Below are 17,052 nucleotides of genomic sequence, written 5' to 3' on the forward strand. Positions count from 1 at the left end.
GTGTGGGACCCGTACCCCAGTGAGAGTCAGTGTGTGTGGGACCCGTACCCCAGTGAGAGTCAGTGTGTGTGGCACCCGTACCCCAGTAACAGTCAGTGTGTGTGGGACCCGTACCCCAGTGAGAGTCAGTGTGTGTGGAACCCGTACCCCAGTGAGAGTCAGTGTGTGTGGCACCCGTATCCCAGTGAGAGTCAGTGTGTGTGGAACCCGTACCCCAGTGAGAGTCAGTGTGTTTGGGACCCGTACCCCAGTGAGAGTCAGTGTGTGTGGGACCCGTACCCCAGTGAGAGTCAGTGTGTGTGGGACCCGTACCCCAGTGAGAGTCAGTGTGTGTGGGACCATACCGATGTTTGATCTACATGGTGTGTGTTGCTGTTTTGCAGGTGAACTTTCTCCTGACAGATGTGTTCCGGAGACAGAGGCGGGGGATCAAGCGACGTGTGCGGAGACAGTGTGAGTCCGGCCTGCAGCTCTATCACATTCTGTCCACGGTCTCCGGGGGTGAGACTGTCGTAGTTTTCAAAAGCCAGCTCTTCAAGCTGACCTGCATCTTCGATGAATCCATCAGTGCAGCCATGGTAACGTAATCCTACATCAGAGTAGTGAAGAGACTGCTCCGATACTGAGGGCTACGGTGAACCGACGTGTAGCTCATAGTCATCAAGTTATCGACAGCACAGGAGGAGGCCCATTCAGCCCCCTCTCTCGCCTGTTACACAGGAACAGGAGGAGGCCCATTCAGCCCCTCTCGAGCCTGTTACACAGGAACAGGAGGAGGCCCATTCAGCCCCTCTCGAGCCTGTTACACAGGAACAGGAGGAGGCCCATTCAGCCCCTCTCGAGCCTGTTACACAGGAACAGGAGGAGGCCCATTCAGCCCCTCTCGAGCCTGTTACACAGGAACAGGAGGAGGCCCATTCAGCCCCTCTCGAGCCTGTTACACAGGAACAGGAGGAGGCCCATTCAGCCCCCTCTCGAGCCTGTTACACAGGAACAGGAGGAGGCCCATTCAGCCCCCTCTCGAGCCTGTTACACAGGAACAGGAGGAGGCCCATTCAGCCCCCTCTCGAGCCTGTTACACAAGAACAGGAGGAGGCCCATTCAGCCCCCCTTGAGCCTGTTACACAGGAACAGGAGGAGGCCCATTCAGCCCCCTCTCGAGCCTGTTACACAGGAACAGGAGGAGGCCCATTCAGCCCCCTCTAGAGCCTGTTACACAGGAACAGGAGGAGGCCCATTCAGCCCCTCTCGAGCCTGTTACACAGGAACAGGAGGAGGCCCATTCAGCCCCTCTCTCGCCTGTTACACAGGAACAGGAGGAGGCCCATTCAGCCCCTCTCGAGCCTGTTACACAGGAACAGGAGGAGGCCCATTCAGCCCCTCTCGAGCCTGTTACACAGGAACAGGAGGAGGCCCATTCAGCCCCTCTCGAGCCTGTTACACAGGAACAGGAGGAGGCCCATTCAGCCCCTCTCGAGCCTGTTACACAGGAACAGGAGGAGGCCCATTCAGCCCCTCTCGAGCCTGTTACACAGGAACAGGAGGAGGCCCATTCAGCCCCCTCTCGAGCCTGTTACACAGGAACAGGAGGAGGCCCATTCAGCCCCCTCTCGAGCCTGTTACACAGGAACAGGAGGAGGCCCATTCAGCCCCCTCTCGAGCCTGTTACACAGGAACAGGAGGAGGCCCATTCAGCCCCCCTTGAGCCTGTTACACAGGAACAGGAGGAGGCCCATTCAGCCCCCTCTCGAGCCTGTTACACAGGAACAGGAGGAGGCCCATTCAGCCCCCTCTAGAGCCTGTTACACAGGAACAGGAGGAGGCCCATTCAGCCCCTCTCGAGCCTGTTACACAGGAACAGGAGGAGGCCCATTCAGCCCCTCTCGAGCCTGTTACACAGGAACAGGAGGAGGCCCATTCAGCCCCTCTCGAGCCTGTTACACAGGAACAGGAGGAGGCCCATTCAGCCCCCACTCGAGCCTGTTACACAGGAACAGGAGGAGGCCCATTCAGCCCCCTCTCGAGCCTGTTACACAGGAACAGGAGGAGGCCCATTCAGCCCCCTCTCGAGCCTGTTACACAGGAACAGGAGGAGGCCCATTCAGCCCCCCTTGAGCCTGTTACACAGGAACAGGAGCAGGCCCGTTCAGCCCCTCTCGTGCCTGTTACACAGGAACAGGAGGAGGCCCATTCAGCCCCTTCTCGAGCCTGTTACACAGGAACAGTAGGAGGCCCAATCAGCCCCTTCTCGAGCCTGTTACACAGGAACAGGAGGAGGCCCATTCAGCCCCTTCTCGAGCCTGTTACACAGGAACAGGAGGAGGCCCATTCAGCTCCTCTCGAGCCTGTTACACAGGAACAGGAGGAGGTCCATTCAGCCCCCTCTCGAGCCTGTTACACAGGAACAGGTGGAGGCCCATTCAGCTCCTCTCGAGCCTGTTACACAGGAACAGGAGGAGGTCCATTCAGCCCCCTCTCGAGCCTAATACACAGGAACAGGAGGAGGTCCATTCAGCCCCCTATCGAGCCTGTTACACAGGAACAGGAGGAGGCCCATTCAGTCCCTCTTGAGCCTGTTACACAGGAACAGGAGGAGGCCCATTCAGCTCATCCTCGAGCCTGTTAGACCATTTAATGAGATCGTGACTGATCTGTATCTTAACTCCATCTCAACTCCATCTCCCCGCCTTTGTTCTGTAACCCTTAATCCCCTGACCCGACCGAAATCTATCATGGAGTCTTCGAATCCGTACCAGCTCTCTGAGCAATCCAGTCAGTCCTCCTCCTCTGCTCTCTCCCAATACCTCTGAAAGTTTATTTCTCTCAATTCCCCATCCAATTTCCTTTTGAAATCATTTATCGTCTCCACCCTCGGAGGCAGCGAGTTCCGGGTCATTACCAATCGCTGTTTAAACAAGTGCTTCATCACATTCCCCCCACTGTATCACTTGTCCAAAGTTTCAGTACCTCAGGGGCAATAAACACCATTAATGAGTTGTTCCCTTCTGCAGGTCACCCTTTTACAAATGACGAGTGACATCTCCCGTTTGGAAAATCCCATCAACTTTTATCTGGAGGCTTCCACCCACAACGTTACCATTTATATACTGGGCAATCCCAGAGATATCAGTCTCACAAACCCCAATGGTGAGAATCTCCCTCCATGAGAACATCTGCTCTCACTGGGGTACGGGTTCCACACACACTGACTCTCACTGGGTTACGGGTCCCACACACACTGACTCTCACTGGGGTACGGGTCCCACACACACTGACTCTCACTGGGGTACGGGTCCCACACACACTGACTCTCACTGGGGTACGGGTCCCACACACACTGACTCTCACTGGGGTACGGGTTCCACACACACTGACTCTCACTGGGGTACGGGTCCCACACACACTGACTCTCACTGGGGTACGGGTTCCACACACACTGACTCTCACTGGGATACGGGTCCCACACACACTGACTCTCACTGGGGTACGGGTCCCACACACACTGACTCTCACTGGGGTACGGGTTCCACACACACTGACTCTCACTGGGATACGGGTCCCACACACACTGACTCTCACTGGGGTACGGGTCCCACACACACTGACTCTCACTGGGGTACGGGTCCCACACACACTGACTCTCACTGGGGTACGGTTCCACACACACTGACTCTCACTGGGGTACGGGTCCCACACACACTGACTCTCACTGGGGTACGGGTCCCACACACACTGACTCTCACTGGGGTACGGGTCCCACACACACTGACTCTCACTGGGGTACGGGTCCCACACACACTGACTCTCGCTGGGGTACGGGTTCCACACACACTGACTCTCACTGGGATACGGGTCCCACACACACTGACTCTCACTGGGGTACGGGTCCCACACACACTGACTCTCGCTGGGGTACGGGTTCCACACACACTGACTCTCGCTGGGATACGGGTCCCACACACACTGACTCTCACTGGGGTACGGGTCCCACACACACTGACTCTCACTGGGGTACGGGTCCCACACACACTGACTCTCACTGGGGTACGGTTCCACACACACTGACTCTCACTGGGGTACGGGTCCCACACACACTGACTCTCACTGGGGTACGGGTCCCACACACACTGACTCTCACTGGGGTACGGGTCCCACACACACTGATTCTCACTGGGGTACGGGTTCCACACACACTGACTCTCACTGGGGTACCGGTACCACACACACTGACTCTCACTGGGGTACGGGTACCACACACACTGACTCTCACTGGGGTACGGGTACCACACACACTGACTCTCACTGGGGTACGGGTACCACACACACTGACTCTCACTGGGATACGGGTTCCACACACACTGACTCTCACTGGGGTACGGGTCCCAAACACACTGACTCTCACAGGTGTACGGGTTCCACACACACTGACTCTCACTGGGGTACGGGTCCCACACACACTGACTCTCACTGGGGTACGGGTCCCACACACACTGACTCTCACTGGGGTACGGGTCCCACACACACTGACTCTCACTGGGGTACGGGTCCCACACACACTGACTCTCACTGGGGTACGGGTCTCACACACACTGAATCTCACTGGGGTACGTGTTCCACACACACTGACTCTCACTGGGGTACGGGTTCCACACACACTGACTCTCACTGGGGTACGGGTCCCACACACACTGACTCTCACTGGGTTACCGGTACCACACACACTGACTCTCACTGGGGTACGGGTCCCACACACACTGACTCTCACGGGGGTACGGGTCCCACACACACTGACTCTCACTGGGGTGCGGGTCCCACACACACTGACTCTCACTGGGGTACGGGTCCCACACACACTGACTCTCACTGGGGTACGGGTCCCACACACACTGACTCTCACTGGGATACGGGTTCCACACACACTGACTCTCACTGGGGTACGGGTCCCACACACACTGACTCTCACTGGGGTACGGGTTCCACACACACTGACTCTCACTGAGGTACAGGTCCCACACACACTGACTCTCACTGGGGTACGGGTCCCACACACACTGACTCTCACTGGGGTACGGGTCCCACACACACTGACTCTCACTGGGGTACGGGTCCCACACACACTGACTCTCACTGGGGTATGGGTCCCACACACACTGACTCTCACTGGGGTACGGGTCCCACACACACTGACACTCACTGGGGTACGGGTTCCCCACACACTGACTCTCACTGGGGTACCGGTTCCCCACACACTGACTCTCACTGGGGTATGGGTCCCACACACACTGACTCTCACTGGGGTACGGGTCCCACACACACTGACACTCACTGGGGTACGGGTTTCCACACACACTGACTCTCACTGGGGTACCGGTTCCCCACACACTGACTCTCACTGGGGTACCGGTTCCCCACACACTGACTCTCACAGGGGTACGGGTCCCACACACACTGACTCTCACTGGGGTACGGGTCCCACACACACTGACTCTCACTGGGATACGGGTTCCCCACACACACTGACTCTCACTGGGGTACGGGTCCCACACACACTGACTCTCACTGGGGTACGGGTCCCACACACACTGACTCTCACTGGGGTACGGGTTCCCCACACACACTGACTCTCACTGGGGTACGGGTTCCCCACACACACTGACTCTCACTGGGGTACGGGTTCTACACACACTGACTCTCACTGGAGTACGGGTTCCACACACACTGACTCTCACTGGGGTACGGGTTCCCCACACACACTGACTCTCACTGGGGTATGGGTCCCACACACACTGACTCTCACTGGGGTACGGGTTCCTACACACACTGACTCTCACTGGGGTATGGGTCCCACACACACTGACTCTCACTGGGGTACGGGTTCCTACACACACTGACTCTCACTGGGGTACGGGTCCCACACACACTGACTCTCACTGGGGTACGGGTCCAACACACACTGACTCTCACTGGGGTACGGGTTCCTACACACACTGACTCTCACTGGGGTATGGGTCCCACACACACTGACTCTCACTGGAGTACGGGTTCCACACACACTGACTCTCACTGGGGTACGGGTTCCTACACACACTGACTCTCACTGGGGTACGGGTTCCTACACACACTGACTCTCACTGGGGTACGGGTCCCACACACACTGACTCTCACTGGGGTACGGGTTCCTACACACACTGACTCTCACAGGGGTACGGGTTCCACACACACTGACTCTCACTGGGGTACGGGTTCCCACACACACTGACTCTCACTGGGGTACGGGTTCCCCACACACACTGACTCTCACTGGGGTACGGGTTCCCCACACACACTGACTCTCACTGGGGTACGGGTTCCTACACACACTGACTCTCACTGGGGTACGGGTTCCCCACACACTGAAATTGTGCTCAAATTAAAGCCATGATTATATTTTTCCAGGTGTCAATCAGACTCTTGTGAATGGAACTGGACTGTTAGCCACAACAACTACCTTTGGGAACCTGCAGATGATTCGAGTCAGCTCCCCAATCGAACCGGGATTGTGGAAACTTCAACTCAGATGCAACATGGAATATTCAGTGAGAATTACTGGTCAGTCAAAGAGTAGATACCGGCAGAGCTGTAACCCCAAACCCTACAATATATAAACCTGAATGCCTAAACCCCAAAGAGTAATCCTGAAACCGAAACCCCGATATATAAACACCCTGAACGCCAACAGCCTGATAGATAAACACCCTGAACACCCACACTCTGATATATCAACACCCTGAACACCCACACCCCAACATATAAACACCCTGAACACCCACATCCCGATATATAAACACCCTGAACACCCACACTCTGATATATAAACACCCTGAACACCCACATCCCGATATATAAACACCCTGAACACCCACATCCCGATATATCAACACCCTGAACACCCACACCCCAACATATAAACACCCTGAACACCCACATCCCGATATATAAACACCCTGAACACCCACACTCTGATATATAAACACCCTGAACACCCACATCCCGATATATAAATACCCTGCACACCCACACTCTGATATATAAACACCCTGAACACCCACACCCCGATATATAAACACCCTGAACACCCACATCCCGATATATAAATACCCTGAACACCCACACCCCGATATATAAACACCCTGAACACCCACACTCTGATATATAAACACCCTGAACACCCACACCCCGATATATAAACACCCTGAACACCCACACTCTGATATATAAACACCCTGAACACCCACACCCCGATATATAAACACCCTGAACACCCACACTCTGATATATAAACACCCTGAACACCCACACCCCGATATATAAACACCCTGAACACCCACACTCTGTTATATAAACACCCTGAACACCCACAGCCCGATATATAAACACCCTGAACACCCACATCCTGATATATAGACACCCTGAACACCCACACCCCGATATATAAATACCCGAACACCCACACCCCGATATATAAACACCCTGAACACCAACATCCCGATATATAAATACCTGAACACCCACACCCCGATATATAAACACCCTGAACACCCACACCCCGATATATAAATACCCGAACACCCACACCCCGATATATAAACACCCTGAACACCAACATCCCGATATATAAATACCCGAACACCCATATCCCGATATATAAACACCCTGAACACCAACATCCCGATATATAAACACCCTGAACACCCACACCCCGATATATAAACACCCTGAACACCCACACTCTGACATATAAACACCCTGAACACCCACACCCCGATATATAAACACCCTGAGCACCCACATCCCGATATATAAATACCCTGAACACCCACATCCCGATATATAAATACCCGAACACCCACACCCCGATATATAAACACCCTGAACACCAACATCCCGATATATAAATACCCTGCACACCCACACCCCGATATATAAACACCCTGAACACCCACACTCTGATATATAAACACCCTGAGCACCCACATCCCGATATATAAATACCCTGAACACCCACATCCCGATATATAAATACCCGAACACCCACACCCCGATATATAAACACCCTGAACACCAACATCCCGATATATAAATACCCTGAACACCCACACTCTGATATATAAACACCCTGAACACCCACACTCTGATATATAAACACCCTGAACACCCACACCCCGATATATAAACACCCTGAACACCCACACCCCGATATATAAACACCCTGAACACCCACACTCTGACATATAAACACCCTGAACACCCACACCCCGATATATAAACACCCTGAACAGCCACACCCCGATATATAAACACCCTGAACACCAACATCCCGATATATAAACACCCGAACACCAACATCCCGATATATAAACACCCTGAACACCAACATCCCGATATATAAGCACGCTGAGCACCCACATCCCGATATATAAATACCCTGCACACCCACACCCTGATATATAAACACCCTGTACACCCACACCCCAATATATCAATACCCGAACACCCACACCCCAATATATAAACACCCTGAACACCCACATCCCGATATATAAATACCCGAACACCCACATCCCGATATATAAACACCCTGAACACCAACAGCCTGATAGATAAACACCCTGAACACCCACATCCCAATATATAAATACCCTGAACACCCACACCCCGATATATAAACACCCTGAACACCCACATCCCAATATATAAATACCCGAACACCCACATCCCGATATATAAACACCCTGAACACCCACACCCCGATATATAAACACCCTGAACACCCACACTCTGATATATAAACACCCTGAACACCTACATCCCGATATATAAACACCCTGAACACCCACACCCCGATATATAAATACCCGAACACCCACATCCCGATATATAAACACCCTGAACACCAACAGCCTGATAGATAAACACCCTGAACACCCACATCCCGATATATAAACACCCTGAACACCCACATCCCGATATATAAACACCCTGAACACCAACAGCCTGATAGATAAACACCCTGAACACCCACATCCCGATATATAAATACCCGAACACCCACATCCCGATATATAAACACCCTGAACACCAACAGCCTGATAGATAAACACCCTGAACACCCACATCCCGATATATAAACACCCTGAACACCCACACCCCGATATATAAACACCCTGAACACCCACACTCTGATATATAAACACCCTGAACACCCACACCCCGATATATAAACACCCTGAACACCCACACTCTGATATATAAACACCCTGAACACCCACACCCCAATATATAAACACCCTGAACACCCACACTCTGATATATAAACACCCCGAACACCCACACCCCAACATATAAACACCCTGAACACCCACATCCCGATACATAAACACCCTGAACACACACACTCTGATATATAAACACCCTGAACACCCACACCCCAATATATAAACACCCTGAACACCCACACTCTGATATATAAACACCCTGAACACCCACACCCCAATATATAAACACCCTGAACACCCACACCCCGATATATAAACACCCTGAACACCCACACCCTGATATATAAACACCCTGTACACCCACACCCCAATATATAAATACCCTGAACACCCACACCCCGATATATAAACACCCTGAACACCCACACCCCGATATATAAACACCCGAACACCCACACCCCAATATATAAATACCCTGAACACCCACACCCCAATATATAAACACCCTGAACACCCACACCCCGATATATAAATACCCTGAACACCCACACCCCAATATATAAACACCCTGAACACCCACACTCTGATATATAAATACCCTGAACACCCACACCCCAACATATAAACACCCTGAACACCCACACCCCGATATATAAACACCCTGAACACCCACACCCCGATATATAAACACCCGAACACCCACACCCCAATATATAAATACCCTGAACACCCACACCCCAATATATAAACACCCTGAACACCCACACCCCGATATATAAATACCCTGAACACCCACACCCCAATATATAAACACCCTGAACACCCACACTCTGATATATAAATACCCTGAACACCCACACCCCAACATATAAACACCCTGAACACCCACACCCCGATATATAAACACCCTGAACACCCACATCCCGATATATAAACACCCTGAACACCCACATCCCGATATATAAACACACTGAACACCCACACCCCGATATATAAATACCCGAACACCCACACCCCAACATATAAACACCCTGAACACCCACATCCCGATATATAAACACCCTGAACACCCACATCCCGATATATAAACACACTGAACACCCACACCCCGATATATAAATACCCGAACACCCACACCCCAACATATAAACACCCTGAACACCCACATCCCGATATATAAACACCCTGAACACCCACATCCCGATATATAAACACACTGAACACCCACACCCCGATATATAAATACCCGAACACCCACACCCCAACATATAAACACCCTGAACACCCACATCCCGATATATAAACACCCTGAACACCCACACTCTGATATATAAACACCCTGAACACCCACACCCCAACATATAAACACCCTGAACACCCACATCCCGATATATAAATACCCTGCACACCCACACTCTGATATATAAATACCCTGAACACCCACACCCCAATATATAAACACCCTGAACACCCACACTCTAATATATAAACACCCTGAACACCCACACTCTGATATATAAATACCCGAACACCCATACACCGATATATAAACACCCACACCCCGATATATAAACAGCCCGAACACCCACTCCCTGATGTATAAACACCCGAACACCCACACCCTGATATATAAACACCCACACCCCGATATATAAACACCCGAACACCCACTCCCTGATGTATAAACACCCGAACACCCACACCCTGATATATAAACACCCACACCCCGATATATAAACACCCTGCACACCCACATCCCGATATATAAATACCCTGAACAACCACATCCCGATATATAAACACCCGAACACCCACACCCCGATATATAAATACCCGAACACCCACACCCCGATATATAAACACCCGAACACCCACACCCCGATATATAAATACCCGAACACCCACACCCCGATATATAAACACCCGAACACCCACACCCCGATATATAAATAGCATGAACACCCACACCCCGATATATAAACACCCGAACACCCACACCCCGATATATAAACACCCGAACACCCACACCCTGATATATAAACACCCACACCCCGATATATAAACACCCCGAACACCCACTCCCTGATGTATAAACACCCGAACACCCACACCCTGATATATAAACACCCACACCCCGATATATAAACACCCTGCACACCCACTCTCTGATATATAAACACCCTGAACACCCACACTCTGATATATAAACACCCTGAACACCCACACTCTGATATATAAATACCCGAACACCCATACATCGATATATAAACACCCACACCCCGATATATAAACACCCCGAACACCCACTCCCTGATGTATAAACACCCGAACACCCACACCCTGATATATAAACACCCACACCCCGATATATAAACACCCTGCACACCCACATCCCGATATATAAATACCCTGAAAAACCACATCCCGATATATAAACACCCGAACACCCACACCCCGATATATAAATACCCGAACACCCACACCCCGATATATAAACACCCGAACACCCACACCCCGATATATAAATAGCATGAACACCCACACCCCGATATATAAACACCCGAACACCCACACCCCGATATATAAACACCCGAACACCCACACCCTGATATATAAACACCCACACCCCGATATATAAACACCCCGAACACCCACTCCCTGATGTATAAACACCCGATCACCCACACCCTGATATATAAACACCCACACCCCGATATATAAACACCCTGCACACCCACATCCCGATATATAAACACCCGAACACCCACACCCCGATATATAAATACCCGAACACCCACACCCTGATATATAAACACCCGAACACCCACACCCCGATATATAAATACCCGAACACCCACACCCCGATATATAAATACCCGAACACCCACACCCTGATATATAAACACCCGAACACCCACACCCCGATATATAAATACCCGAACACCCACATCCCGATATATAAACACCCTGAACACCCACGCCCCGATATATAAACACCCTGAACAGCCACATCCCGATATATAAATACCCGAACACCCACACCCCGATATATAAATACCCGAACACCCACACCCTGATATATAAACACCCGAACACCCACACCCCGATATATAAATACCCGAACACCCACATCCCGATATATAAACACCCTGAACACCCACGCCCCGATATATAAACACCCTGAACAGCCACATCCCGATATATAAATACCCGAACACCCACACCCCGATATATAAATACCCGGAACACCCACACCCCGATATATAAACACCCTGAACAACCACATCCCGATATATAAACACCCGAACACCCACACCCCGATATATAAATACCCGAACACCCACATCCCGATATATAAACACCCTGAACACCCACGCCCCGATATATAAACACCCTGAACAGCCACATCCCGATATATAAATACCCGAACACCCACACCCCGATATATAAATACCCGGAACACCCACATCCCGATATATAAACACCCTGAACACCCACACTCTGATATATAAACACCCTGAACACCCACACCCCGATATATAAACACCCTGAACACCCACACTCTGATATATAAACACCCTGCACATCCACATCCCGATATATAAACACCCTGAACACCCACACCCCGATATATAAACACCCTGCACACCCACATCCCGATATATAAACACCCTGAACACCCACGCCCCGATATATAAACACCCTGAACAGCCACATCCCGATATATAAATACCCGAACACCCACACCCCGATATATAAATACCCGGAACACCCACATCCCGATATATAAACACCCTGAACACCCACACTCTGATATATAAACACCCTGAACACCCACACCCCGATATATAAACACCCTGAACACCCACACTCTGATATATAAACACCCTGCACACCCACATCCCGATATATAAACACCCTGAACACCCACACCCCGATATATAAACACCCTGCACACCCACATCCCGATATATAAATACCCGGAACACCCACATCCCGATATATAAACACCCTGAACACCCACACCCCGATATATAAACACCCTGCACACCCACATCCCGATATATAAACACCCGAACACCCACACCCCGATATATAAATACCCGGAACACCCACACCCCGATATATAAACACCCTGAACACCCACACCCCGATATATAAACACCCTGCACACCCACATCCCGATATATAAACACCCGAACACCCATACACCGATATATAAACACCCTGAACACCCACACCCTGATATATAAATACCCCGAACACCCACACCCTGATATATAAATACCCTGAACACCCACACCCCAATATATAAACACCCCGAACACCTACATCCCGATATATAAACACCCTGAACACCCACACCCTGATATATAAACACCCTGAACACCCACACCCTGATATATAAATACCCGGAACACCCACACCCTGATATATAAACACCCCGAACACCTACATCCCGATATATAAATACCCGAACACCCACATCCCGATATATAAACACCCTGAACACCCACACCCTGATATATAAACACCCTGAACACCCACACCCCGGTATATAAATACCCGAACACCCATACCCCGGTATATAAATACCCGAACACCCATACCCTGATATATAAACACCCTGAACACCCACACCCTGATATATAAACACCCTGAACACCCACACCCCGGTATATAAATACCCGAACACCCATACCCCGGTATATAAATACCCGAACACCCATACCCTGATATATAAATACCCGAACACCCATACCCTGATATATATACACCCTGCACACCCACACCCCAATATATAAATACCCCGAACACCCACACCCCGGTACATAAATACCCGAACACCCATACCCTGATATATAAATACCCTGAACACCCACACCCCGATATATAAATACCCGAACACCCACACCCTGATATATAAATACCCAGAACACCCACACCCTGATATATAAACACCCGAACACCCATACACCGATATATAAACACCCGGAACACCCACACCCTGATATATAAACACCCGAACACCCACACCCCGATATATAAATACCCTGAACACCCACACCCTGATATATAAATACCCAGAACACCCACACCCTGATATATAAACACCCGAACACCCATACACCGATATATAAACACCCTGAAAAACCACATCCCGATATATAAATACCCTGAACACCCACACCCTGATATATAAATACCCAGAACACCCACACCCTGATATATAAACACCCGAACACCCATACACCGATATATAAACACCCTGAAAAACCACACCCCGATATATAAATACCCTGAACACCCACACCCCGATATATAAGCACCCTGAATACCCACAACCCGATATATAAATACCCTGAACACCCACACCCCGATATATAAGCACCCTGAATACCCACAACCCGATATATAAGCACCCTGAACACCCACACCCCAATATATAAACACCCGAACACCCACACCCCAATATATAAACACCCTGAATACCCACAACCCGATATATCAACACCCTGAACACCCACACCCTGATATATAAACACCCGAACACCCATACACCGATATATAAACACCCTGAACACCCACACCCTGATATATAAATACCCGAACACCCATACACCGATATATAAACACCCTTAAAAACCACACCCCGATATATAAGCACCCTGTACACCCACACCCCAATATATAAACACCCGAACACCCACACCCCAATATATAAACACCCTGAATACCCACAACCCGATATATAAACACCCTGAACACCCACATCCCAATATATAAATACCCTGAACACCCACGCCCTGATATATAAACACCCTGCACACCCACACTCTGATATATAAATACCCGAACACCCATACACCGATATATAAACACCCTTAAAAACCACACCCCGATATATAAGCACCCTGAATACCCACAACCCGATATATAAACACCCTGAACACCCACACCCCAATATATAAACACCCTGAATACCCACAACCCGATATATCAACACCCTGAACACCCACACCCTGATATATAAACACCCGAACACCCATACACCGATATATAAACACCCTTAAAAACCACACCCCGATATATAAGCACCCTGTACACCCACACCCCAATATATAAACACCCGAACACCCACACCCCAATATATAAACACCCTGAATACCCACAACCCGATATATAAACACCCTGAACACCCACATCCCAATATATAAATACCCTGAACACCCACGCCCTGATATATAAACACCCGGAACACCCACACCCCGATATATAAACACCCGGAACACCCACACTCTGATATATAAACACCCGAACACCCACACCCCAATATATAAACACCCTGAATACCCACAACCCGATATATAAACACCCTGAACACCCACATCCCAATATATAAATACCCTGAACACCCACGCCCTGATATATAAACACCCGGAACACCCACACCCCGATATATAAACACCCTGAACACGCACATCCCGATATATAAACACCCTGAATACCCACAACCCGATATATAAACACCCTGTACACCCACACCTCAATATATAAACACCCGAACACCCATACCCCGATATATAAACACCCTGAAAAACCACATCCCAATATATAAATACCCTGAATACCCACACCCCGATATATAAACACCCGGAACACCCACACCCCGATATATAAACACCCTGAACACCCTCAACCCGATATATAAATACCCTGAACACCCACAACCCGATATATAAACACCCTGAACACCCACATCCCGATATATAAATACCCTGAACACCCACATCCCGATATATAAATACCCTGAACACCCACAACCCGATATATAAACACCCTGAACACCCACACCCCGATATATAAACACCCTGAACACACACATCCCGATATATAAATACCCTGAACATGCACATCCCGATATATAAACACCCCGAAGACCCGAACCCCGATACATAAACACCCGACCACCCACACCCTGATATATAAACACCCTGAACACCCACACCCTGATATATAAACACCCGAATACCCACAACCCGATATATAAACACCCCCAGCACCCACACCCTGATATATAAACACCCGAACACCCACACCCCGATATATAAGCACCCGAACACCCACACCCCGATATATAAACACCCTGAACACCCACACCCTGATATATAAATACCCTGAACACCCACATCCCGATATATAAACACCCCGAAGACCCGAACCCCGATACATAAACACCCGACCACCCACACCCTGATATATAAACACCCTGAACACCCACACCCCGATATATAAACACCCGAACACCCACAACCCGATATATAAAAACCCGAACACCCAAATCCAATACATAAACACCCTGAACACCCAAACCCCTATATCTAACCACCCAAATACCCACACCCTGATATATAAACACCCGAATACACACAAGCCGATATATCAACACCGGAACACCCAAACCCGGATATATAAACACCCCGAACACCGACAAATTAGATAACCAATTATATTTTTCTTTTTCATTTCTTAGCACAGAGTCTGATTGATTTTTCCTACGACTTTGTCGAATTTTTCAAACGACCACATTCAGGTTACCATCCGATCTCCGGCTGCCCCTGTGAAGGTGAGACTATTAATCATTATAGGCTGATGTGTGTTTGTACGGGTCCCACACACACTGACTCTCACTGAGGTACGGGTCCCACACACACTGACTCTCACTGGGGTACGGGTCCCACCCACACTGACTCTCACTGGGGTACGGGTCCCACACACACTGACTCTCACTGGGGTA

At 49.9% G+C, this 17,052-nt stretch overlaps 1 protein-coding gene across 1 annotated transcript in view; it reads left to right on the plus strand.

Moving 5' to 3' along the window:
* LOC137352783 (von Willebrand factor A domain-containing protein 7-like) overlaps positions 1-17,052 on the plus strand; it is an 88,952-nt gene that overhangs the window by 56,338 nt on the left and 15,562 nt on the right. The window contains exons 10-13 of the mRNA XM_068018602.1: positions 384-578; positions 3,012-3,147; positions 6,436-6,588; positions 16,789-16,881. Of these exons, the coding sequence (XP_067874703.1) occupies positions 384-578; positions 3,012-3,147; positions 6,436-6,588; positions 16,789-16,881 (577 nt within the window). The remainder of the gene's footprint in view (positions 1-383; positions 579-3,011; positions 3,148-6,435; positions 6,589-16,788; positions 16,882-17,052) is intronic.

The sequence above is a fragment of the Heterodontus francisci genome, chromosome 39 (genome assembly GCF_036365525.1).
Source record: "Heterodontus francisci isolate sHetFra1 chromosome 39, sHetFra1.hap1, whole genome shotgun sequence".
Lineage (NCBI taxonomy): Eukaryota > Metazoa > Chordata > Chondrichthyes > Heterodontiformes > Heterodontidae > Heterodontus > Heterodontus francisci.